Genomic DNA, 27,973 nt, shown 5'->3' with positions numbered 1-27,973 from the left:
TGGAGAGAGGCCCAGGCAGTGGGGTGGGCAGCAATAAGTACTCTAGGAAGAATAAGCCTGAGACCAGGGAGTGGGCTGGACAAATTACCTATGGAAAGGGAGGGAAAAAAATCAGAGATCTTAGGGATTTCTGCTCTCCTTCAGAAACAGGGAGAGAAAGGAGACCCTGAATGCCACCACTGCCAGGACATCTGGCTGCTGTGGCTGTGCTATGGGGGAGGATGCTTGGAGATCCTCTGTAGTCAGGCCTCAGCTTTCATGATTTGAGCTATTTGGGGAAAGCTGAGGGAGAATGATGGTCTTTGGAGTTGCCACCTGATTAGAGATTTTAGACACAGGCACTACTTTGCTTGCCTCAGAGATGCCAACTGACCCAGAAGCCTGTGCACACAGGCAGAGGCTAACTGACTCACGTGTGAAGAACGCTCCATTGAAACCATGTTGGATCCCATAGGGTAAGGCGATGATGGATAGAAAACAGTAGAGCAGCCCACAGACTCCTGGTCTGGGACTCTGAACACCGCCTGCCAGCATGAGACCTTGAACAAATCGCCTACCTCTGCTCTGCTTCCCTGTGGAGCAGGTTTGGTCCAAACTCTCCCACCAAAGACCTAGGCACAGAAGCAGGAGCTGTGGGTGTAGCCTTCCTTCAGTCCTTACAATGCCATTTGAACCAAATGCTGTAAGCACTCCTCTTCCCTGGGGTCCAGCTATGCCACAGTGTTACTCACGTGTAACTTGGATTTCCTCAGTGTTAGATTCTTCACCCACACAATGGAGATGGCAACCCCCAACCTGCACATCTCCCTCATTGATTATTAGGGCAGGGAGCAAAAGGTGCTAGATAAATAGTCACATGCTTACTATTTCTAACATCGGTCCAGCTATACAGGTGACTCCTGCTGTGCCTAGCTGGATCTTTCTTGGGTTGGAAAGCTGTCTTTGGTGGGCATCTTGATGGGCACAGAGACTAAGGAACAATGAGAGAGGCAAGAGAAGGAACAGAGCTCAAGGACTGTGGCATCCATGCTGGTGAGGTGAATCTGGGTCTGATGCCTAGGTTTGCATCTGGATTTACCAAGTGCTGGTTATGAGCCCTAGAGCATGCCATTTACCTCCTCTAAGCTTCAAAGTTGTCACCCACAAAATGCGGACGAAGCTCTCCTCACAGAAGGACAAGCCTCCTTCACAGGCTTGCCAGGAGGAAGACTGTGGCTAACGCACACAAAGCATTTGGCAAGTGCCAAGAGAACGGGAGCAGAAAACAGCTGAGCCAGCCTCTCAGTGAAGTGTAGTATGTACTGACTAGAGATGTGAGCTCACAGGGTAGAAAAAGAAGGAAGGTTGGAGGTGGCAAGCCAAACCAGAAAAGCAGCAAGCAGCAGCTGGAACCTAGATGGTATTCTCCTGGGCCTGGAAGCTCCTATGGCCACAGCAGTGGGACACAGGCCTTGCCTGGGGTCATACCAGAAAGCCAAGGAGCTCTGCTGTCATGCCTAGGCCCACAGAGGAGAGAGGGCAAGATGGTGTTTCATGCTCTCAGGCCCGTATCCCTCCCCAAGCTTTCCTGCCTCTGGTGTAGCCCAAAGGGTCTGGACTTACCCTTCATCTGTTTGATATTCATAGCAGCCTCCGTGGAAAGTTAAACCAAGGCTCAGTACTCCCTCCCCAAAGGACATACCTGGTTCACTTATGAGATGAGGGGGCCAGGTCCATGACTCCTTAGCTGGTACTGATTCCTAGTATCCCATGTTCTCCCTAGTACAGCGCAAGCAGCACAAGGCATACAGTCATAGGTGAGACCCACACAGGAATCACCTGCTGTCTAAGGCCTGGTCCACAGCCTGCTCGGCGACAGGCACTAGGGACTTACAAGGACTTGGGGCTGAGAAAAAAATCCTTAAAGATGCACTCCAAGAGGAGAGTCAGCCCAGACAATAAGTGGGATCTCTGTGGGAGGGACCTAAAAGATTAATCAAACACTGAGGTCTCCGGGGCCATGAGGGAAATGAAGAAGGCGGCCAATGCTGACGTCTGGCGCCAGCAGATGGACGAGAAAGCATGCTGATAATTTATTAAAGATTCAGGGGGTTTATTGGAGAGAGGAGCCAGTAAGTAGGAAAGATGGGGTAGGGGTGGGAGCTCATCTTCTGAACCAGGAGGTGTACGAAGCATTAGCTGTGTGGGGAAATAGACGAGAGAGAGAGAGAGAGAGAGAGAGAGAGAGAGAGAGAGAGAGAGAGAGAGAGAGAGAGAGAGAGAGAGAGAGAGAATGAATATGAATATGTATGTGTGCTGTTTGAGGAGAATGCCACCACAGCAGCTCCTGAATAACACATTCCTCCAGGATGATTTTAAACAGTTTTATACCCTCTTCTTCTTTGAAAGACTCATTGGAGACCCATTATTTTCCCAAACAAAGGTGAGGTTCAATGTACCTCCTGGATTCTCAACCTTGTGAAGCTTCAGTGTCACTGGCTGAAGCTACTTCCAGGGAGCAATTCTGAGGCCAACCCTGGGCATAGGAGGAGCCTTCCCTCACCCTTCCCACACCCAACGGTGAAGTGTTATGTCCTTGTCCCCTCGCCATACCTAAATGAATCTCAGTACATTAGCAACATGTCTGCCAGTTACCACAGTAATGATGTTCACACAGCACCCTCCATTTTTATTCCACATATTTGTAAACTACTGCAGCTGCCTGTAAGGGAGAACATGATGATGATCATGGTCACCCCCGTTTTGCTAATGAGCTAGGAGCTCTTAGTAGTCCCCATGGCCCTGGAACACATGGTCTTCCCCTCACCACATGCTGGGAGAAAACACTTGGTCATAAATTATAAACCATTCGGGATTTTATGCTGGAAGATAAAAACCAGAGGGAGTGATAGAGAGGCAGGCCAGCTAACTTTCAAGCAGAGTGAGAGCATCATTATGATTACTATGATGTTAGCATAGAGAGCTGATCAATGGCTCTGAGCCTGGAAGGGGGCTCTGGCACCCTGGAAGGGAGAGATGGAGGGCAGTTACTGAGTGGGCACCATGGCCAGAGCTGGGTGGAGGGCATCATGCAAATATACAACCCAACACAGTAAGAATCAGACAGCCTGGTATGGGGGACTCTCAGGTTAAACAGTTGGTTGGGGTTCAGCAATGATTTCCCTTCTCTGGCCCTTAGTGTCCTGGTTGATGGTGGCAACAATACCCACCATGCAGCATATTTAAACGACCACTGGTGGGATCCCTTACCACCAGTCACTATATGGAGTACCTTGAGTGTCTAATGTTTACAATAGCTTAGGAAGTGCCTGTTGTTTTCCAGATTCACTACTGATATGGTTTGGACATAGAATGCTCCCTCACTCTGGCTCCTGTTTTAAATGCTGGGTTGTCCCACTGTGGAAAGCTGCTATGGAGGGGACTTAGTTAGAGGAAGGAGGTTATTGGGGTGTGTGCCTTTAAAGGTTGTAACTGGTCTCTGGTCTGTTTTCTGTTTCTTCTTCCTGTCTACCATGATAAATATGCTCCACCAGGCTCTCCCCACCATGATGGACTGAGGAGTGTAGTGGGAAACCATTACAGCTTTGGTCTGGAAGTTCCAACCCCCTTTGAGGTTTCGGTAACTGTCACGCCTACAAGGCGGGGCCGAGAGAGGACTCTGAAGACCCGAGATCCGGATGCGCGGGCTCTCTTGGTTCCTGGACCCTGGACACTGGAGGCAGACCAAGCAGAGTTCTCCAGAGAACACCGCTGGACTGCGCCACACCTTTCCCAGACTCTGTAAACTATCCATTCACTTGTAAGTGATCCCACAAAATAAACCTCCCTTTTAACTACGCGGAGTGGCCTTAATAATTTCACTAATAGAGGAAGACTCAGGAGGTTGGCAGAGAGAGGCTGAGTAACTCAGTGAAACTAGCGAAGGGGACCAGAGCCAGCCAGATGTGTGAGGCTTATCCCATGCTAGAGTACCCTCAAGCCAGACCGCCCCAGGTGTGACTCATGCCTGTTCTGTGCCTCTTCACACTGTGGGCACTTCACACTCAAACTCTACTCAGAAAAAGGAGTTTCTACACATTCTAGAAACCAGAGGAGCCTAGGAGGGAAGAACAGGAGATGAGGGAACTGCTTTCTGGAGGTACCCCAAGAGAGATGCTGCCCACCGGGAGTCTCACCGGGTGGGAATGATGTGTCCACTGCAAGACTGAGTCAAACACTTCACGGGCATCTGATCCTAAACAGACTCTGGATTCCTTTCTAACCCTCCACACTTCCGGTTGCTCTGTAGAAGGCCAGTCCCAGTTTGAGAACATAATTTATCTCCATAGGTTGCATTTCCCTAACTTCAGAGCCAGAGAGATAAAGGCGTATGACTCCCAATAGAGGTGGCACTAATTTCTTGGGAGAGAGCTGAATGTGCCCCCAAGGAGTCCCCTGAGCAAGCAGGTGGGGTTGGGGTGGGGTAGTGAGCACCTCCCTGCTCCACCTCCATCTGACATTCTCCTTGTCATCTATTCCAAGCCAGAAGAAGCCTCAGAGACACGGTCCCTTCCTCAGCACCAGCGTGTGACTTTCTGGGCATGAGGAAGGCAGGTGAAGGAAGCCAGCCAGCCTTGGGCCCAGAGACCTTTCCTGGATGTCAGTTTTCTCAGGGCGGAGGGCAGTGAGTTTGCTACTGGTTTTTGGCATCAGGTCTTGTTTTTCAAGCAGAGAACCTCTAATCCACTCTGAGCTTCATTCTGTGGAAGGACATCTGATCTCAGGGGGAAAAAAGGGAGATGCACATAAAATACAAAATGCCAACGCTGTGGCTGGCCCCCAAGTTCACACCTGACTCTTTAGAAGGGCAAGACGCAGACAGCATAGAAAAAAAGTATGACGAGTGTAAAATCAGAAATTCCTTTTAATCTCATTTCATGGGCGACACAGATACACTGGAAGGCATGAAATTTTTATTTCATGTCAATTTCACTGGGATTTCACATGCAGATTAATTTGTTCATCCGCATAAACATATACTGTTCCTACATTTTGCCTCAACAGCTATTCTTTCTTAGTGTTAGAGAAATTCCTTCTCTCATAAAAGGTACTTCAAATGATACTAGGAGTTACTATGCTGTTACGATGGTACATTTTAATTGCTTAGTACGTTACTGAATCTCAGTATACTCAGAAGGGAAAAAGTAGGCCAAAGCAGGCAGGTGACCTGCTGAGAGGACTCTGGCTGGGCACTGTGGTAGGCAGCTTTAAAGATGGCCACCAATCCACACCTCTTTGTATAACCCATTCCCTTGGTGGGCTGAACTAGGTGACTCCCTGCCAAGGAGCAGAAATTTCTACGGCAAGGTCACTGGTTCCAAATCTGGCTGTCTCACTTCATCCATCTTCCTCATGAACAGAGCATTGCAAGTTGCTTAATGGTGATGAGAAAGGAGAAGAGGAATCAGTGTGTCTCTGAGGCTTCTCCTGGCTTGGAATGGACGCCAAAGAGAATGGTAGATGGAGGTGGAGCAGAAAGTGTTCCCCTCCACCCCACTCCACCTGCTTGCACACTTGGGCACACACAACTCTCTCCTAAGTTGTTAGTCCTGCCCTTATTGGGAGTCATGTGATTGTGTTTGCCTTTACCTCTCCAGCTGTGGTGTTAGGGAAATGGAGAAAATGGAGATAAATTATTTCTCACCCTTTTGTGACTAAGTTACAAGAGCCTGGTTAACACGCTTTGGGAGAACACATCATCATGTTGTAGAGCTCCACACAAGGCTGTGGCTAACCAAATCTCACTAAAAACCACGTGAGGGAACTCGAAGGATGATTCTCCTCCAGCCAACCTCTGTGATGACAATGGTAGCAGCATGGGAGGATCCCTGAAGTAGGGGACCCACTTATGCCATGCCAGGGTGTCTGACCCATAGAAACTATGAGAAGGTAAATGTCATTTTAAGCTATAACACAGTGGTTCTCAACCTTCCCAATGCTTCCACCCTTTAATAAAGCTCCTCAATGTTGTGATGATCCCCAAACATAAAATTACTTTCATTGCTATTTCATAACTATAATTTTGCTACTGTTATGAATTGTAATGTAAATATATGATACACAAACCCTGTGGGGGTTGCAACTGACAGGTTGAAAACCATTGTCATAACCTTTTAGTATAAATGTTATACAAAGATTAATACAGGCAACCTTCGCTACATTAGAAGAAGAAGAGGAGGAGGAGGAAAAGGAGGCAAGAAAAAGGAGGAGGAGGGAGGAAGAGAAGGAGGATGAGGATCATCATCATCGTCACCACCACCACCACCACCACCACCCATCACCACCACCACCACCACCATCATAATGAAGCTCTCCTAGGTAAAACACAGATTCACTTGGGTACTTGGAGGAAGAGCCATGGAATTACATTCTCTTCTGTCTCTCTTCAATACTCTGTGGTCCAAGAGTCCCCATGGGACCCTTTGTCCATGCTCTGCTGGCTTCCATTCACAAGATAATACTAAGTAAGTGATGTCCTGAGGATTCTACATGGAGAGAGAAATTAGTATTGGAATGATATTTTTTCTTTTTTCCTCTCTCCCTCTCTCCTTCCCTTTTTCCTCCCCCCTTTCCTTCCTTCTTTGGACATCACTTCACTAAATGTCCTAGGATGGCCCCCAATTCAAGATGCTCCTTCCATAGTCTTTTATGCACTGAAATCTGACAGTGTGGGCCACCTGGAAGGACTGTTTTCTCACTTCTTGCTGGGACCACCTGCAATGATGGAAGGGAATTTGTTTCACACAATAGATGCCCAAGTACATGGAGGCTAAATTCCCTTGCAGAATTGTAAGTTTAAAAAAAAAAATGCTGTCCTAAATGTTACCACAGACATTCCTCCTTTTCGGTCCACCAGGCCACTCTGCAGGGTACCTGGTCTCAGGGTACTCCTGGCCAGGCCAACACATGTATCTCTTTGCCTCTAACTACCACTGTGATTTTCGCCAGTCCAGTTATGGGTCTTCAAATCGTGTTCTTTAGAGAATATCAGCGTCTCCTGGATGTATCAGCCATCTACTGCCAGCAGCCTCCAATCTCTCAGAAAATCTATGCCTTGACACTTCTAGGCCACTACCATGGTCTGATTAATTGCAGGCTGTAGATCAGAACGATGATCCTGGAAATCAGTCCTGAACATCCTGCCTCCTGGCAAGGTAAGAGAGTCCCATGGGGTCTGTCATGAGAAACTAGGAAGATAAGTAGGGAGTGGGCAGCTGGGTATGAGACCATATTGCTCCGACTCGCTTAAATGCTCGGTATCTGTTTCTGGTTTAGAGGCATCACCAATAGCTGGAAGACTTTTCTTTGACACCCCCCCCCAAAAAAAAAAAAAAAAACTCTGATGGGTTTTTGTAATATCCAGCCAGAAGGGTCCTTGAAGATCATCTGTTTAATTGCCCCCTTCACTGTGAGCTGCTAGACAGCATTTCTGGGAGATGTCTGCATGCTTGGTGAATAAAGTAGAAACGGGCCAAGAGAATTTGGCAGATAATATTAGATGAAGATTAGATTAGCTTCCATAAAATATTACTTTTGGTGCCTCAGGAAGGAATATGGACCTGTTAGAGGTTCTGAGACCTCTAGGGGTTCGCCATTCCCCAAACTTCTCCCTCAAAACCTAGCACGTCTGCTCCCTTGTGCGCCCCCTCCCCTTTCATAGTACATATAGGTTCCTATATACTGGAAACCGAAATATAGTTATAGATTTACTAAAGCATATCACATATTAAACCAAACAGAATGGAATGTGGTGTCAATCAGTTTATAAATCATTGCCTCCAGCTGCTCACCACCCTTTTTTTTTTTTTTTTTATTACAAATGAAGAAACTGAGGACCAGAACAGTGGATTGACCTACCCAAGGTGGTGACTACTGTGCAGTAGAGATAAGCTTTTTTTTTTTTTTTTTGGTTTTTAGTGACTGAACTTACTCAGCTTCCTTAAAGCATCCAGGCTTAGAAAACCTATCAGACACTACAGACAGTCCCCATCATATGGTGTCGTCCCATTCAATGTCATCAGCTACCACAGTCTTCAAGGGCTCTCTTGCCACCCTCTCCTCTGAGAATACCCCCGTCGAGGTTCCCATCACTTCTTCATGATGTGAAGTGACAACTTCACAGCCGTCATCTTACTAGTCATACTCTGACATACTTGGTTTGTTCTTGGCCCTTGGCCTCGGTGACATGGCCCTAGCATGGCTGCCTCCTTCTCAGCCACATCCTCTTGACTCTCCTCCTCTTCCCCTCATCGGAAATGCTGCCGTTCCGCAAAGACCTTCTCCTGGGCCATACTTTTCTGAATCGTCCTTCCCTCTGGGCCATCAATCGCCCACATGCTGGCTCGTGCCCCAGCTGTGACTAACTAATAAGCATCGTCTACTGGGTATCCCCAGGAATGAGTTCTTCACTCACTCTCAGTCTCTCAAATGTATTCCCCAACTCATCATCAGCCATGTGCCCCAGCCTAAGACATGGCTTCTAACCCTGATTCTCTCTCCCCCATACCCACCTTAATTAAACCTAGCTCGGCAATTCGTCTTGCTTATCTTTCCATCTGGCTGTTTCTCTATGTTCCCATCCAGGCTTTTCTAGATGACTGCAGCAACTTCCTGTCTCCTCCCAATGCACTGGAGCTGCAGCCACTGGAGTGACCGGCCTAAAGCTGCAGCCTCTGCACCTTTCCATGCTACCTAACTGTTCACAAAATACAGCTGAGACACCTGATCATGGCTTACCACCCATCCTTGGTTCTCCCGACTCCAGACTGCCATACCCTCAATATTCCAGCCACACATAGCCACACACTGCTCTTTGTCCATTCTGGATCTCTGCAGGTACCATCTCTCTCCTGTGTATGTGAAATGCATGTTTTCTTCTACAGCAATGGCTCTCAACCTTCCTAACGCTGTGACCCTTTATAATACAGTTCCTCATGTTGTAGTGACCCCCGACCATAAAATTATTTTGTTGCTATTTCATAACTATAATTTTGCTACTGTTATGAGTTGCAATGTAAATATTTGATATACAAGGTATCAGATATGCAACCCCTGTGAGGGTTGAGACCCACAGATTGAGAATCACTGTTCTATGGGTGGTTTCTTTTTTCCCCCCCTTCTCTCCTTATCTTGCCTTTCTAGGACTCTACATCCACCCCATTGGTGTAATTTACTACGAACTATATATATATATATATATATATATATATATATATATATATATATATATACACACACACACATCTACATCATCTACCATTATCATTTCATAAAAGAAATGTTGTCTAAATTCCAGAAAAGGGCACAATCTCAGCATAATGAAAGGACTATTAGATGTAGACATCGGCATCAGTGAAATCTCCCCCACTCTCTCTCTTCTGTCTCAGTTCCACCAGTCAGATGTGGACTAATTTACCAACTGGCATCTGAAAGCACAGTTTAATGATCCATCACATTAAATCATGATTTGCCTTTGTCTGCCAAAACTGTAAATACTAACATGGAAGACAGGATGGCTCCTACTCTTGGTCTGGGACCAGCAGACATTCCTCAGTTCTTAGTGCTGTGGCTATCACTCTGTGAAGTACTTCTCATCTCTAGCCTCAGTCCATCTCCTTGGGCCATCTCTGTGGCATGTGTAGACAGGAGTATTGGGGCTCAGAATACCTACTTGCCCTAGAGAGTACAGATTCCTCTTTTTGAGTTAGACCTCAAGAAATGACTATTGCTCCCCTGGGCACCAGGCTCACTTTGTGAGCCAATTTAGGTCACAAAGTTGACCAGAAACTTGAAAGTGAGCAGGAGACCGAGGCTGGCTGGAAGCTATATGGAAGGGATAGCTCCTTCTCCTCAGCTCTGTGTATAATGCAAGGGGCTACCCTTTGGTACTAGGACCTAGGTCAATTAATACCAATACTACTCAGATGGCAGCTCTGTGTGTGTGTGTGTGTGTGTGTGTGTGTGTGTGTGTGTGTGTGTGTGTGTGTGTGTTTGCATGCATATGAATGTGGAGGTCAGAGTTCAAAGGAGAGTGTGGGCGGGGGGGGGGGGGGGGGGGGAGGGAGACGTGGTCTCCAAAGGTTCTGTAAATTCAGTATCTCCTTCCTGGGACTAGCAAGTGTTGGGGATAGGCCAAGACTTATTTTTGAGTGTTTCCTGAAAAAGATCTTTGGTGTCTGGGAGCAGGGTGCCTTCATGTCTTATTTTAGCCCTGCTGGAATCACGTGGCGCAATAGTAATAATAGATACGCTTACCGAATGCTCGCTCTGTCTCAGGTATTCTTCACAGAGCTCTAAATGTGCAGAGTGATTCTCAAAGTGGGTGCTGCATCGCTCCTCTCTCACCACAGAGGAGCCAGTAAGTAGCAGAAGCTCTTCTAAAACCAGACACTCTGACTTCCCACTCAGTGCCTCTCCCACCTTGTTACCATACCCTTGAGGGATATCAGATTCACGGATACAAGTCTCATTTAATATCTGCCTTTCTTTTCATTTTGTGTCTTAAAGACTACATGCTCGAATGTTCTAGAAGTTGGAACATCATGGGCTAAAGAATGATGTGTCCTCTTCCTGTTTCCTGATGCTCTCTTATTTCCCAGACTTCCCAGCTACAGGCTCAGTGAACTATGCCTTTCTTTTGCTCAAAAGTAGTAAAAAACTTCTGACAAGGGAGCAGCTAGAATCAGAACTACACTTTTGGCTCTAGGGAAAGGCCAGACTTGGGGTCTTGAGCTCAAGTGTGGTCCTCTTGAGGGCCAAAATGTCCCATATCTCTTCTCCAGGGACTCTTAATAGTGTGTTCCTTGGAAAAGCTCTGGGGTGGGTGGTGTTCCGGTAACAAAAAGCAAAGGCTTCTATACCTTCCTAAGTCAACACCTTCTGAATCAACCCTGTCCCCAGATCGTCTTTATCCCCTCCTTTTGTTCTGATTTTTGTCCTCCCAAGTCTGACCTGTGTCCTAGCTCTGCCACACACCACTGCTGATGATTATTGGTGGAAGTATTAAGGCAACTCTACGTAGTTAAAAGGGAGGTTTATTTTGTGGGGGTAACTTACAAGTGAAGGGATAGGTTACAGGGTCCAGGAGAGGTGAAGTGCAGTCCAGCAGTGTTCACCGCTCAGTCTACCATCCAACATCCAGGCTTACCAGAAACCAAGAGAGCTGGCACATGCAGATCTCAGTTCTTACAGGCTACTGTCTCGGTCCCGCCTCAGGGGCAGGCCATAGGTAGGCGTGACAGTTACCGGAAGCCTCACTGGGGGTTAGTACTTCCAGGTCAAAGCTGGAACAACTACCTACTACAGATGATTCTCTCTGCTTGCACTTACCTGCCTTCCAGCCCACCCCGTCTCTTTTCATAGTCCCCTCCTAGGAGACTTCTGTCTCTACTAAACCAGCTCGGCTACCTCCCTTGGCGATGTCCTATTGACAGCTTCTACACACCTCCCCATTTGTCACCTCCCTGTCCTGACACCTCCCCATCCTGGCACCTCCCCTTCCACAGGCACTTAATTATATAGGTGCTGCACATCCCTCGGCTCAAACTCCTTTCTCCACCACGTATCTTATGAACTGCCCCCCTCCACCAAGCTGTCTATCTTTGCGGGGAGACTTTTCCTTTCCTACGGGCAGGGCCACTTTTCTACGTTTTTTTTTTACGTCCCTCAGAGGCAAGTCACTCTACCTGCCAGCGTCAATTTCCTCATCTCTAAAACCAGGATCATAGCAAAGTTGAGAGGCTTACCTGAGAGCACATATATAAGGTGCCTACCACACGTCAGGGGAGCAGTATGATCAATAAGTGCTGGCTGATTATGGTCTTGGATTTATGAGTGAACACGAGACTCCTTTGTGGAGTGAAGGTGGCTTTAAATTTCCCGTGATTTGATTTTCTCGCTCTGTTCTGAGGATGCATTTTCCACTCCTATACTCCCAGACATTGTTTTCAGTAGAGAGTTTGACAACCGATTTAAGGTACCCTTTGGGTCCCGATTCATAGGGCTGATTCCGATAAGCAAAGAATGAGGGCAAAGGACTGCACTGGACTCCGGATACATAAAAAGAGGTCAGCACCTCTGGCCCGTGTGCCCCCAAAGCTTGGGAAGGAGACAGAGAGGGAACGGATACTTGTGATTTAGGGTGATGAGTGCTTTTCAGAGATGGACGGGAGTGTAGGGGAGATGCTGGACTTCTGCTAAGATCAGAAGAAGATCTTAGAGAAGAGACATGCTGTCTGGATTACAGAAAGATGAAGGGGTGACCTGAGCAGAGAGAGGCAGAGAACAAAGAGGTCCATCCTGACGTTGTAACCAGGGATCAAGTCCTGGCCGGCTTTCTGCAAGGCTTTGAGGAAACACACGTACACTGTGTCAGAAGGTAGTGTCGGATGAGTCCAAATTTGGAAAGGTCTAGACTGAGGGGGATGTTCTCTTGGGCATGTGCTACTCAGCTCTAAGCCAGGAGGGCAGCTGGGGTTGCTGCCGTCACCCAGGTGAGAGGGATGAGCCACAGAGCTGGGCAGGGAGCACAAAGACTCGAGGATCACTAGAAGGTAGACTGAATGAAAACTAAGGCAAAAGAAGAACATGAACGGAGTGTCTGGCTTGAGTCAGGTGGTGAACAGAGGGACCTGGTGTAGGAGGGAACAGATCTCAGAGCAAAGAGGGGTTGGGTTCTTCTATCTCTGGAGAGGTGACCTGGGCAGGCTGGGGGAAGTCTGTGAATGATCCATGAAGGAGACTCTAAGGCAGGAGGCAGGAGGAGGGAGCCCAAGAGGAAGGGACAGTAGGGTTACTCTGGCCTTCTATAGGTTCACTCCTGGGTGAGTCCAGATCAGAAAGCAAGAACAGCTTGTTTGTGATAGAGCCTCCCTCGATACAAGGGGTTCTTCCTGCGGCCTCAGAGACACCCAAGGTAACCACCACTGGCGTTTACAGACCCCAGTCCTCAGTAGCCTAGAGGGACGGGGCTGGCCCGGTGCTACAAGTTTCTGCCTTCCACATACACTCTCATCTGGCTTCCTAGCCACCTCCAAGCCTCACATGGGGCTCTCCGCGTGCCGTCCCGCCGTCGCCGTCTGTCACCACGCTGGGCTTGGGCCTCCTTTCGCGCGCCTCCCACCCACAGCTGTCATCTCTTCTCCTGCTCTTTTCCTCTCTTGTCAAACACGTTTTTGTACTTGCTGGCCCCGGGCCCTCCATCACTTCTTCTGGCCTTGGCGTCTCTCCTTCGCGTCTTTAAAAGTACAAACTTGGCCAGATGCACTGCTGCAGATGCCTCGTCACTTCTTTCTTGCCATCCAGTTTTTAAGTACGTTTGACATTTCAGGCAAGAGAGATACTCCGTGCCGGGAGCTAGGGCTGGGCCAGGAGCTCTCCGAGGACTTCCTGCCCAGCGTGCCCTGCGCCAGCCTCACCTTGAGCTCCGCTCAGCGAAATGCACAAAGAGCCACAGCACCCCAACTAAAGAGGTTGGGAGAAGGCTCTGAGCTGGTACCTCTCCACACTTGTTGGCATCCACCACGATCCCTCCACCTCTGAGTCTACCTTGCTTCCTTCCAACACTATAGAACAGGGAAAAGAGCATCATTATTCCCCCCTCTATGGGTGATGAAATGGAATCTGGAGAAGTTTCGGTAACTCACCTAAGGACCAGCTACGATGGAGTTGAGATGCTTTTTCCCAACTCTCAGAGATGGAAAATCTAGCCTTGTCTTAGTGCACCAGGTCCCTTGCCTGGGCCTCAGCTTGCTTCTCTGAAATGGTCATCATCCCTTCTCCCAAGACCAAAAAGGACATTGCAAGAGATATAAAATGCTAAATAAACACAAGACACAAGCAGTCTTTCTTGGAGGATGCCCTGTATCTTCCATCCTTTTATTGAGGAATAGTCCAGGTACCCTGGCCCTGGTCCTAGCACCCTGATGATTTCTTCAAGCAATCCATTAGCATTACTTCTTCCGAGCGTTAGAGACACATGCCTCATATGACACAAACCAATGGTTCTATAAAGTACTGGAGGCAGGAGAAGGGACTGTCAGGTGGCAGGCTCTAGGTGTTAAAGACGAGAAGTGTGAGGTTCTGGCTCCTTATTCCAGGTGACACATTCAGGCAAGTGACCCAGTGTCCTAAGCTGCCACCCACAAACCATGCCCTGCCCAGCAGCGAATGGATGCTGTTGTACTAATAGAGCCCGTACTTCCAGTAAAAAAAAAAAAAAGACTGATGGGTCCGACCATTGAGAGAAAAACAGGTGTGACTACCAGATGCCTGTGCCTCAGGCCGGGAGAGGCCTGGTGACCTCCATGCTGACAAATATGTGATGAGTGGGGAAGGCTGGCTGGCAGAAACAGACAAGGTGGCAATATAAAAGGACAGAGCTAATGGTTCTGGAGGGTCCTTGAGCCTGGCTAGGAAGGGGAGTTTGTGGAGGGAAACACTAATTCAGGGTGATGCTGGGAGGAAGATACTGAAAGCAGGAAGGTGTCATGTTTCTGGAAATAGCTTCCAACCTGATTCCGCTCCTAAGTCAGTTCCTGTATGCAGTCTTACTGGAAGAAGCACGTATAATGTAGCAGATGGAACTGGAATTGACCATAATAACCACTAGCAGTTACTCCACTCATGGTTTATATGCAGAAATGGATGCTGTATCAGTCAGGGTTCTCTAGAGGAACAGAACTGATAGAATGAAAATCTCTCTCTCTCTCTCTCTCTCTCTCTCTCTCTCTCTCTCTCTGTGTGCCTCTATCTATCTATCTATCTATCTATCTATCTATCTATCTATCTATCTATCTATCTTCCTTCCTATCTATCTTTCTATCTATTATATATAATATTGTGTGTGTGTGTGTGTGTGTGTGTGTGTGTGTGTGTGTGTGCATACATAGTAGATTTATAGGGTTATGGGCTGTGGTCCAGCTAGTCCAACAATGACTCTCTACCAATGGAAGGTCCAAGAATCTAGCAGTTGTTCAGCCAATGAAGTTACATGTCTCAGATTTTGCTCTTCAGTATATGCTAGAATCCCTAAGAAGTAGGCTATAATGCCAGTGAAGGAATGGACTTGCCAAGAAGAGCGAGAAAAGCAGGCAAAGAGAGAGAGTTGTATGTCTTTTATATAGGCCACCAGTAGAAGATGTGGCCCAGATTAAAGGTGAATTTCCCCACATCAAAAGAGCTGGGTTAAAAGTGTATCTTCCCACTTCAAAAAATTTAATTAAGGAAAAAAATCCCTCACAGGTGTACCTAGCTACTTGGGTTTTGGTCAACTCGAGATATAGTCAAATTGACAACCAAGACTAGCCATCACAGATGCCACAGGAGCTAAAGAGGTTAGGGCCTTATCTTAGGGAGGACCCAGGTATTCTTGTACTCACCCCTAATTTCTTTCCTTATTCTACGATTCTGTTTCAAAATGTTTGGCAAAAAGATAACCCAAAGAGAAGCAGGTCTCTCAAGGGGGATGAAGATCCAGGTCTAGGACTTGGTACTTCAGCAAAGGACACAGGTAGATGGAATAAGGCAGAAACGCTTGATTTAGGCATCCAGCTAATCAAAGTGCTTATGAAAACCTGCTGTGCTGGATAGTTTTATGTCAGCTTGACGCACACGAGAAGAGGAAACCTCAGTTAAGAAAAATGCCTCCATAAGATTGGGCTATAGGCAGGCCTGTAGGACATTTTTCTAAATTAGTGATTGATGGGGAGGGCCCAGCCCATGGTGGGTGGTGCCATCCCTGGGCTTGTGGTTCTGGGTTCTATAAGAAAGCAGGCTGAGCAAGCCATGGGGAGCAATCCACTAAGCTGCACCCCTCCATGGCCTCTGTGTTAGTTCCTGCCTCCAGATTCCTGCCCTGTTTGAGTTCCTTCCCTGAATTCCTTCAGTGATGAACAGCGATATGGAAGTATAAGCCAAACAAACTGTTTCCTCCCCAATTACTTCGGTCATGGTGTTTCATCACAGCAATAGTGACCCTAACTGAGACGTAAGTGGTCCATAAGGTGGACATGTACCAATGGCTGTGGGAGGGCAATGAGGGAGTTCCCAGTTGCCCAGGTGGAGGAGCTGCTATTCTGGAGAATCGACATTCCACAGGGAAACCATTGACATTTCCACAGATACCTCCCTTATTGCCTTATATGTAATAATCTGTAGTCTAAATTCCTCATGGCAAATGTTTAATCCGAGTCACTTTCCCATTTTGGCACTAAACATATGCTTGAATCTCTTCCTGGACTTCTTTCCTTTGCTCAAATTCTCAGACTGTATGAACTATGGAAAACAGATCCAAGGAGGAGGCGGGGAAACCTGCCCCCAGAACCAAGGCCACTCATCAGTAACTTCAAAGCCACAAAGGATGCTTTGTCAGTCGCCTGCCTGTTACAACTTGGCCTAGGTGACAGAACAGCAGATGGCACTCTTTATTTCATTAGATAATTGAAATGTTACTTTTTGTTTCTCCAGGCAAAGCTAAAATATAACTGTCCAACTACCTTAACTGCAAAACCCAGAATCCTGTGTATCACCTCTTCTAGCTCCAAAGCCCAAGTTCACCTCGTTTAGTCTGTCCCTCTCTCTGTCTTTCTTTGTCTTTCTCTGTCTCTGTCTCTCTGTCTCTCTGTCTCTGTCTCTCTGTCTCTGTCTCTGTCTCTGTCTCTCTCTCTCTCTCTCTCTCTCTCTCTCTCTCTCTCTCTCTCTCTCTCTGGTGCTCATTCTGAAGCACGAAGGTAGCTTTGGGGGTGAATGACAGGTCCCACATCCACTCCAGTTCCTTTACTCCAAGACCAGTGTTTAATCCTCATCCCTCCCATCTCAACTAGGAACAAATGGCCCAGTGTGACAGCCATGAAGCCACTATAAGGGTTCTGTTACTAAGATCCCATGGCAAACTCCTTGTCTGAGGAGCTTAACTTGGTACTCCTCCTCCCTTGGGGGCATTATTGCTACCTGCCCCATTTTGCCCAGTCCACTTCAGTTCCTTTCTTCTGTTAGAAGCTCTCATCATATAGTTCTGGCATAAAATGTACATAGAACACCCCCAGGATTGCCATGGCAATGGGGTGATGTCTACATGAGAGCCTTCTAGTTGTTTACTGAGTTAACTCTTAAGTCCTCCTGAAGCCAAGACTTTGTTAAATGTGACCCTAAGTTTCTCTTCCAGAATGTTTTCTCTACTTCTTCCCTCCATCATCTCATTCTCCAAACTGGATAGATTCGACAAAGCACTGGCTGTCCTGTCTGACAGTTTCCTATGCTCTTATTCCGACATGCCCATCACCTGGTGAACTCATCAAGACCCATATGTTCCTGCCAGCTAGAGCTAAAGCGCCAGCTACTTCTGCAAGCCACAGATTCCCACTTCTGCACAGGCCCACTCCCCTTTATTCACAAAAGTATTTCTAGCCCCCATTCTAGCCCCTATGCTCCACTACCTGACCAAGGCAGAAAAAGCCAGACTAAAACCTGAGAGAGAAGGAAAAGTAGGGGTGCTGGGCTGATTCGAGGAGAGATGTCTCAATGAAATTCACATTTGAGACCCACAGGGACCCAATTCCTAAGCCAGAACTGGACATGGGGAATATTCTACATACAAGTGCTGGGTGAATGAATTGAAAGCACAAATCATGAATGAGTAAACGGATGATGTGCATAACGCAGGGTCAAAGTTGGCGGGGTTCTCTAGGGGATGAGGTATGAGCAAACAGATCTGCTGAAGTCGTTTGTCTAGATGAATTCTCATTAGCCAGTGTTCCTGCTTGATCCTCTTTGGAAGACTAATGAGTCCTTCCTTTGGGAAATCTGGAAGTCAGAGCAAGCAGTGGCGAAGAGATCTGCAGGCTCCGTGTTCAAAGAATCCAGGGACAGGAGTAAAAGGGAATAATACTCTATTCCTGTGGCCCATCCCCCCTCTTACCTGGGGAGAATTATCTCAAGACTCTTGCATTACTTTTCTCACGGCTATAACCAAATATCTAATAAGCAGCAATTTAAGGAAGCCAGGGCTTATTTGGGATCACAGTTTGAGGATGCAGTCCATCATGATGGGAAAGGCATGGCATGGTGATGGAAATGCTCTCAACTGTGACTATTAATTTCCACTCATCTCCACAGAACAGGCAGCATGGAGCGGTGAATGCTGGTGTTCCTTTTGTTTCCTCCTTTTAAAATATTAATTATTATTTTTTGAGTCTAAGTGTCCTGTAGCCCAGGCCAGCTTTCTATATACCTGAGGCTAGCCTTGGATTCTCCCTCCTTGTCTCTCTTTCCAAAGTGCTGGGACAACAAGATGAATACTACATTATTTATTTTTATTTTATTTTAAAGTCTGAGTTCCTAGCTCATGGGATGGCCACCTGCATTCAGGACTGGCATTCCATCTTCAGTTAAACTTCTCTAGAAACACCCTCACAGCCATGCTTAGAGGTGTGTCTCCCAGGGAATTCCAAGTCTAGTCAAGCTGACAATGAAGATGAGCCACCCCAGCACTGTAGACATTGGCGCCAAGTACCCAGGTCTGCTGACTCAGTTTAACTGCACAGCTACCTCCAAGATGCTCTGAAATCCCTCCCGTGGTTCCCTTTCTTCCACGCAGCAACTTGAACTCCAAGCCAAGCGTACACAGAGACACCATCCAGGGGCTCACATCTTGTCTTGAAAAATGGTTCTCACAGGGGGGGACCGGAGAGTAGCAGATGTGAAGAGCTTGTTTGCAAAAGCTAAGTGTCTGTGATGGGTTTCCCCTCCCCTCCTCTCAGCCCTGCTGCAGAATCACTAACACAGTGCTGAGCCAGTGGAATAGCCTTGACTCGGAGGGAATATGAACATTTTTTACGCTTCGCCATTCCAGCCGTAAAGATTCTTATCCTATTACTGCTAAGTGACGAGGAGCACAAGGAGAGAAATGATGATGATCTTTGACAGCCATTCCAACTGAGTAAATACAAGGAGGGAGAAATGTGTTCAGACACTGGGCCACTGCCCCTTCATTTCCCAGGATGAAAAGGAGCAAAGGAAAAATGTCTTCCTGGCGAGATGTATCGAAGTGTGGAATTTTCCCTCCAGGCAAGCGATGGGCGCCCCACTGATTCTTACCATTTAGTTCCATGCTGGACGGAAGGCTGGGAGAACATGCCAGAAGGGAGCAATCAAACCCAGCCAGGCCAAGGGGGGAGACCTAATGAAGCTTCCCTAACTCTAACTCTATATAGCCCACCCTGACACCTGCTCTCCTGCAATCCAAGCAATCCCATAATAGGCATTGCTAGGCAACGGTAAAACCATACATTCACTTTATCAAAATACCCCCCCACCCTACCCCTGACCTGAGGGGTGTGTCTCCATTTGATGGCTACTTGTTCGCCAGATGTTTTATGTGCTATTGGAATGATGACAGATCCAGCTGGTGTAACAGGGTTGAGGTAGAGTAACTGGAGAGCAGGGATTGTTTGTTGGGCCAGTCACTGTGTTATGAACAGAAGAACTCTGGGGAAATATTTTTGGACTCTTAGCTCAGCTAAATGTATCTCTTTCTTACAATGAAATTTTTCTGCATGGCACACCACTACCTCCTACCAATCATGTGATATATATATCTCAACATATCTCCATGTCTTATTTATCACTGTGACCACAGGACCCAGGCCCTTGACAGAACAACATGCCTGAAGTGAAAAAGTTGGGACTCGAATGCCCAGTGCTCTGCTCAGTTGAAGTGGGACAAGCTAGCAGGACGAGTATATATGTCGGTCTGGACCAGAAAGACTGCCTGAAGCTGGTCGCAGCCGTTCACAATTGTGTAATGATGTGCGGACTCAGAATGAGCGGAAGTTATCCAGCCCAACACTGTACGAAGAAGATGGAGGAAGGGGAGGGGCCAGGATGTTTCAGAAGTCACTCTGTAACCCTCCTCCCAACTTGCCTCTAGAGACCTGCATTGTCTAAAGAAAGCATGTAGCAAGCCCCAGCGTCAGTACTGTGACCATCATTCCAAATGGATGTGAGGGGTAGGGTGGGCAGGGGAGGGATGTGAATATGTAAGGCATCCATCCATCACTTCCTGCACCGTTCTGGCTATGGCATCATCACGGACGCTAGGACAGTGCCAAGGATGTGGTCGGTCCATCAGCCTCCAGGGTGAGGACCGACGCCTTCCCCTCCTCCGCCCCCTTCCCGTCACCTGGCTTCTCCAGCTTCCGAGGCAATTCACCCCAGCAGCATCCACTTGGCAGCTCTTGCCCTAATGCTCAGCTAATAGTTGTCTGTTCCAGGCGCTGTCCAAACGCATACTATAAATCAGAATCCAATTACTGTGGTAAGAAAATCGCAAGCAAATTTAATAAGCTCCGGACCCCTCCCACGTGCTGTTTCTTCCCTCTTCTCTTTTCAATAATGAGAACTCTTCAAGGGGGAGAATAAGGCTTTTTCCTTTAACTCTATGACTGTTCTCTCCATCTCTCACACGAAGCTCCTGAGGGTCAAGGGATGATGAGGGGGGCTTCTTTTAGCTCCCCTTTGTGTCTCTGCATGGAAGGCAGATGGGAGGAAGTGGTCAACGGTCTTTCTGACCTGTCTTTTATTTATTCAATGAACGGATATTGGATCCCTATCACTCAGCAGACACTGTAATAAATGTTCAATGTGTTCTTTACTCTACAGGGCAATTGACTCAGAACTAGCAGGACCTTTGCTGCGAGGCAGGACGGGGATACAAACTGGCTTAGCAGGAGTAAAGCCTGCATCAATGGGGCTCAGTCCCATGAATGAGCCAGGCAGCGGATGGAGGTCACTGGCCATGGGTTAAGGTGTGACAGTGTAGTGGACACTCAGGAGCAGTGATGCCAGTTGCCAGACGGATGGCAGGATGAGGATGGTGGATGAAGTCAGAGGAGGGAACAAGAGAGGCCAGTCTCTACAAGGCCAGAGTCAGGAGCCCTGGCACCTGGACAGAGGGAGAGGTACACAATATATGGGCAGTTGGGTGCACTTATCTCCCAGGGCCTCTACACTCTCCTTAAAATTCAAGCCTTTTGGCAGAACCAGCTCATACATGGACTCCATCTAGACCACAGAAGTGGGCTGCCAGAGCTAGCCAATGCTTCCGAGTTTCTAAAGGGGCAGACCTCAGAATCGCCTGAGGTCTTGCTAAGCCAGAGAGCTGAGATTTCCTCCAAGGTGGGTAGGTGAAGCCTAATGTGCATTGCCAACACATTCCCAGCTGTTGTGGTTGGCCCTTTGGTCTGAAGAACCAGGCTTTGAAAGCCATGGCGAGTCCTTGCTGTTCCAAGTGTGACCCACAGACCATAGTCATCGCTGTCACTGCGGAACGTATTAGACACGCAGAATCTCAGAATTGAAGAGAAGATACGGTGGCTAAGAGCATCTGCTGCTCTTCCAGAGGATCCAGGCTTGATTCATAGGACCCACACAGCAGCTCGGTATTACCAACACTTCAAGTTCTAAGGGATTTAAAGCCCTATTTTGGCTTCCTCCAATACATGTGGTATTCACTTTCTCATATACACAGACATACATAAATAAAATTTATAAAAAACAAACTTAAAAAAAAAAAAAGAAAAGAAATGCAGACTATTGGGCCCCGGCCTAGATCTACTGAGTCGGATGCAAAGAATCTTCAGATGACTCGTCTGTTTGCCTGTTTAAGTCTGAGAAGCCCTTACCCAGAGCGGCTGCCCTCAAGTCTTGCTGCTCATTAGAGTCACTTGGGAGCTGAGCAAGGACACACTTGAGTTGATTGGAGTCTGGGTATCAACATATTTAAAAGGCTGCCCAAGTGCCTCTCAGGAAAAGCCCGGATTGAGAGCTGCTCAGACCGACGCTAAATAGCCAACATGCCACACACCGTGTTGCTCAGCCTCATCTCTCTGGCGTCAAGCCTGACCTTGAACCCCACCTCAGTTCTTCCCTATCCCCACTGCCACACCTGGCCGTTTAGCATCTTCATTGTGGTTCCGGGCCGGTGCTTCATTAGTTAGTTGGTTTAATCATCTCTGGTTTTCTACCAGAGTGTTCCTCTTCTACACGAGGCTCGGCCATCATTGCACAGTTATCTTTTTTCTAATGTTAACTATAAAATAGGTCAATGCTGTCTACATATTTTATTTGATCCTTATAGCAACCAAAGTAGATGGGAATCATTCCTGTTATTTTTATCCCTGCTTTTCAGAAGAGGAAAGCAAGGAGTAGAAAAAGTTAGTGAGTCCATTCATCTAACCGGCGGCACAGCCAGGATGAGAATTGGCTGATCCCAAAGACCCCTGTCCTGGCCCTCTGGTGACCCTCTTACATTGCTTTCAACTTCACTCTGCTTTACACAGGAGGTCTGGCCTGACCTACTGCTGGTGATGGACTGGTGATAAATATTTTCATTTCACTTCTGAAGATTTGGATAAAAAGCAAGGCCAGATTTACAGTAGTGATCCTCATTGAAATTGTGTCCTCCAGGAAAGACATATGGGAAAGATATTTTTGGTTATCACAACCTGGTGTGTGTGTAGGGGGGAGGTACGGGAAGGTTATTGGCATCTAGTAAGTAGGAGCCAGAGAAGCTGCTAGAATCCTGTCATGTTCAGAACATCCCCTCAGTGAGGAAATCATACAGCCAAAAACATCAGCAGCATTGCTATTGAGAACCTCTGGCCACTGTTAGCTATGCCAGTCATGGCTGAGGCAGGCAGGCCCCCACGTGAGTCCCAGGGTTCTATTGGTCTGGGTAGACAAGCTCCTGGGACTACATTCGTATCCACCAGGGAGACTGGACTCACAGCAGGATTAGGAAACTTGGCTGGTGAGTCCAGCCATAGAATGATGGTTTCCATAATCAGGGGCTGGATGAGGATGATCATGTAGCTAGGACATCACCCAGTGGTTTGAGTTTGAAGGAAGAACGCCGACAGGGCTTTGCGGGCATACTATGGGAGTCTCAAGAGCACAAGAGTACCACCAGCAGGGGGCAGCACTCTACTAAACTCAGCCTGGGGCTGGACGATCCAATTGGTACCTGCCATAGGGCCAGACTAGGACTTTGCACTCAGTGAATACTCAAGGCTCCCAAGACAACTTCTGGTTCTAGTCACCCACCCCAATTCTGAGCCCTCCACTCTCCTGGGTTTTTTTTTTTTTGTTGTTGTTGTTTTGTTTTTTTGTTTTTTAATAAAGTTCCCCGAATCCAGAATCCTCCAAGTGGCACCCTTCCAACTCCTGCAGGGTAAGGCTGTTGCCCTGAGGCAAACATATGGCTAATATTCTTTTCCCTTCTGTCTGGATTCCGTCTCAATCCTCTCTGCCCTTCTTGCTATCTCCGTGCAGACCACCATTCTTTAACAGACAGAGTTCTGCATAGGTGCCGAGCCCAGAGCTGGGTGGCGAGCTGGGCTCTTTGGGGGACAAGCTCAGCTCTTCATTGCCTGCTCCCACAAGTCTGGCCTTGGTACAGACGTTCGTTTCTGCTTTACAGATCAGAGAAAAGAGAGAGTGCAGAACTCAACACACTCAACTGCTTGGTGAGCTCCTGGGGCATCCTCCTGTGGCTAGAGCAGCTGTGACCGCACTCCAAGGGCTCTCATCCACTCGCCTTCCCTGCCTAGGACAGTTCCAGTTTCCTTCCTGGGTCATGAGGGCGGGGATGGGGGGGTGGGGGCGGTGGTGGCATCCAGAATCAGAACAAGGAAGCAACTACTTGCCTGAGACCTAATGGGGCTTCTCTGCCTGCTCTCTGCTCCGTTTTTGCCTGCTCTCCCACACATAGTTTCGGCTCAAGGAAATATAATAACTTGATATGTAAACTTTGCTCAGAGAGGAGTAATAGGAGAAAAGCTAGGGAATTCAAACAGCAATATTGAAAAGAATTTCAACGGGACTCTGACTTTAAGACAGTTTAGGCCAGTAGGAGGGAGGAGGAGGGGCCTCTGGCTACAGGGGACATGGGCACTACTGCTTAGGTAGACTTTCATAGCACCTTTTAAGGAGAGTTAAATTTACAGATGGTAGAGTTAGAAGCCAGGCTATCATCCAGTCTGTACTCTTTGCTGTATTCACGTGGACACCAAGACTCCAGCTCCACGCAGTAATGGCAGTGACCAACAAGGACTAGTTGAGTGTCTCTATGGGATACATGGTGCAAAAGATGAGATTCCCAGGTCCTGCAGCCCCGCTGTGGAAACTGAGTCTGAATAATGTCACATAGTACATGCTCAAGAATTACCAATAAAATAAGCCTTAACCACTATAAAATTTGCATCCCACAACATGGGGACCCAAATAAACAAAAGAGGCAAAGCTAAGAGTCTAAAGTCAATACTCTGTACCTTAAGTCATTGCTATACCCTTCCAGGTGAACTGTCTCTGAGTCTTTCCCACCCCAGTGGCCAAGCTGCTGTTGGAGTGAGCGCAGAGTCAGTGTCATGAACCAATCAAAGTCATCTCTGTGTGACTCTTTGGCATGTCTGGGCCAGAGCATGGAGGCTGGGAGGGGAGAATCGGGTTAGGACCGAACTACTTTCTCCCACATCATTAGGAAGCATAGGGACTACCAGGGCTGAAGGAGCCGTTGATGGGACAATACAGCATCCATTTTCACAAAGCCTCCTTCTGCGGAAACAAAGCTTTCTACGCCAGATTAGGCCTGCTCTCTGTCCAGTTCTGGAGCTATGGCCCATCCAAGCCAGTGGCAGCCAGGAGGCTGTGGGAAGGGATTCCTGGGCAGGCAGACAGGAAACCAATGTCAAGTGAAGAGACCCCTAGATTCTCTTCTCATACGCCAAAATGTACACAGGCTCCTACAGAAAGGGTTTCTCCTAGTGACAGGAGAGACAGCGATCTGGGTTCCTGAGGATGTACCCATCAAGTCCTTCCACTTAGAAAGCCAGGCTGGGCTGTGAGACTTAGCCAGGGGAAGCCAGGCCCAGCCTTTTAGTGTTCCATGAGCATTATAGAATGTAGCACCCACAGTGCTCACCAAGTGAGGGGCAGGTGCTCCCTCTACGGTTGGCCTCGTGCCCTTTTCAACCTCCAAGCAAAAAGCAGGGTCTCTGGGATGGTTTGTGGCAAAAATCAGTAAGTAGCACAGATACTTTACTCATTATGTCACTTTGGTGTCTGATGGCAGAAACTAATCCACTTGTTTCAGTTCCTGGCACTGGGTGCTAGGTACTGCAGGCCCCTAAATCAAGCCTGTGCTAATCTGTCCTGGCCACAGAGAAGAGTAAGGTACCTAAACAGGAGGAGGAGGAGGAAGTACCTCTTATGACGTGTGTCTGGGACAGCCCGATTGCTGGAGATCCGCTCGCTCTCCCGCTGGTTGAAAGCGTACAGCTTGTAGGGATCGTCGCCAACGCGCCACTTTTTGACATTCAGATACCGCCGCTCATCAAACTGCTCCCACAGGTCATCCCAATCCGCATCAGAAGGCTGTGTGACATGAATGGAAAGTCGGTAAGAAGGCTCCCTGCTCACCACTAGCTCCCATCCATCTGTCGGCAACCAACCGGAGACTACACTTGTCCTGGCAATGATGAGCTCAACCATGGCACCATGGGGCAGAAACACCAGTGGTAACAATCACATACAGAACAGTCATAATATTGCTCATCATCAAGCACCATATACCAGGTGCTGTCCTAGGACCATAGCACCCACGATCTCATATGATCCTCACACATTTGCTCCGATTTTCAACGTAACAGGTGAGAATTCAGTCACACGGCAGCACTGTGCCCAAGATCCCCACATAGAAAGTAGCAGGACCTGGGCCTGAATTCTGGTACCCTGACCCAAGAGACCATCTTCCCAGGATTATGTTAGAACATCCTATGCTACGAGGTGGGCCACAGTGACTATTCTTCTCTCCTCTGCACTTCAAGAGAGGCAGATTCAGGAAGTAGGTCATCAGTCAACAATGGTGTGTGACCCACTAGACACCTTGGTCCCTTGGTTTCTCCAACCCAGGAACCCATAGCCATTCTTAGGAAGTATCAGTGGGAGAGTGGATAATAAGCATGTCACTGCGTGTGCATGAGGACACAGGACTTCAGAATATGAAAGGTGACATCAACTTAAAGAAATGTTTGCATACTCAAACTCTCTGGGCAGAGTAGGGAAGAAGGGACTGACCCTAGAAAGGCCACCAGTCTGGCAAGTGGTAGGTCTCGAGGCAGAGCTTAGCCTTCTGGATCCTTCCAAGAGGAGAGGGGCTGCCTATCCATCAGAGCCCATGATACCTGGTCTACCCTACCAACACCAAATCTACAGCCAATAGTCTTCCTACCCAGCTAGCAGGGCTGAGTATCCTGGCCTGGACCTTGGCAAGCTGGATGCTTGCACTTAGCAGCCATTTCTGAAGAGATGAGACCATGAGAAAGAGTAGTCTATACCCCCAAACACCCAAATCTTTCAATTCCATCTAAACCACAAATGCTGCACCTCCAGGAAGAACTTCCTGATGGCCTCAAATGGGATAGCTAATGTCCAGGGGCCGGCACTGTTATCAAGAAAAGGTTGCTCATTCCCATGACCCTAACAGTAGGGATCAAGTGTCTCACATTGCACAAATCTTAAGGGAGAAGAGACCAGCTACTCTGTCACAGAATTCTAGCTGTTCCTGCACACAGACACCCAAGCTGGAGGTACAGGGTAGGCTTAATGACAGTTGCACAGGCCCCGTGGCGGGTAAGAGGGGTTATACCAGCCTGCATGCTCATCTCAGGCACCGTGAGATCTTATCTGGTAATTGATCTCTCTAGTCCTCTTTGTTATCTCTGTTTGAAACAGCATTTTCCTCTAATAGCATAAAATGAAGCTCTGGAAACCGACGATTTTTATCCAATAATTGATTTTATTAGTGTCTTACAATATTGCTTGCTCCAGAACATGCTGGGGGGGGGGGAACTCAGGTGGGCGTGAGAAACCTACAACCTGTGCTGAGCCATGTCACAGCTTCACAGATGTCACCTCTGGTGGGAACATCACCCCAGGGTAACCCTGACATCCCATCATCATGGGAAGGGTGGTAGAAATGTCTTCCATTGGCTCACTGCCAACTTAATTCATTACCACTCTCTAAATAAGTTGTAACCCTCGCAGCACTCTGAGCTAAAGGGGAGGGGGGAAGTGACAGCAGTCCCTGTCCTAGAAGAGGTCCTGCTCTGTGTGTTGGTATACACACACACACACACACACACACACACACACACACACACACAGACAGAGACAGAGAGACAGAGAGAGACCTGTACCACACTACAAGGTGAATTCAATCACATAAGCTCAATGACAATGTGTTTTTACAGAGGAGTGAAGGAAACAGAAAACCGTTCTTAGAATAAGGGTCAAAGGAGTTAGACCTTGAAGAGTGGGTAGGGAATGTATCACAAAGGAAGCCAGATAAAAGGTGGTCCATTCATGAGTGTGGCGTAGAATACCAGAACCAGTAGCGTGCATGTGTGTACAAGAATTTATAAAGCCAGGCTTGTTGGCACAGACCTATAATCTCTGTGACCTATGAAGCTGGCTGCATCTGTGTGAGGCCCTAGATTCAATTCCTTAATACTGAAAAGAAAAGAAAGAAAAAGAAAAGCTTATAGATCATAAAGAATTTGCTTATGTCCTTATGAGGTTGATAAGATCTGGGGTGGGTCCCATCTCCAAAATATTTGACCAAATGCCTGGGCATCCTGTGGCCCAGTTGCATTGGTATAAAGTGAACTATCCAGAGGACATATGCATAGAGGAAAACTCTGGAAAAGAGCCGAGTCTTAGAAAGTAGGCCATAGGGAAAATGGCGCTGGCCACATATGTGGGATGAAATAGAAGGAAGAAAAATTTCACAAAATGACCAGTTGGGGAAGGACCTTGACTGATCCTGATGTCTGAACTGGGGTCTTGCGGCTGGAGAAGCAGGTAGAGGACCAGGCACCCATGG

At 47.7% G+C, this 27,973-nt stretch overlaps 1 protein-coding gene across 3 annotated transcripts in view; it reads right to left on the bottom strand.

Annotated features, from left to right (window-relative positions):
* The window catches only part of Galnt14 (polypeptide N-acetylgalactosaminyltransferase 14), a 219,142-nt gene that overhangs the window by 56,516 nt on the left and 134,653 nt on the right, over positions 1–27,973 (bottom strand). For all 3 annotated transcript variants that reach the window (XM_059252892.1, XM_059252894.1, XM_059252893.1), the window contains exon 2: positions 25,295–25,464. In XM_059252892.1, the coding sequence (XP_059108875.1) occupies positions 25,295–25,464 (170 nt within the window). The remainder of the gene's footprint in view (positions 1–25,294; positions 25,465–27,973) is intronic.

This window comes from Peromyscus eremicus, unplaced genomic scaffold (assembly GCF_949786415.1).
Source record: "Peromyscus eremicus unplaced genomic scaffold, PerEre_H2_v1 PerEre#2#unplaced_466, whole genome shotgun sequence".
Lineage (NCBI taxonomy): Eukaryota > Metazoa > Chordata > Mammalia > Rodentia > Cricetidae > Peromyscus > Peromyscus eremicus.
The sequence above is the reverse complement of the archived record's forward strand: the minus strand, read 5'-3'. Positions and strand labels throughout refer to the sequence as shown.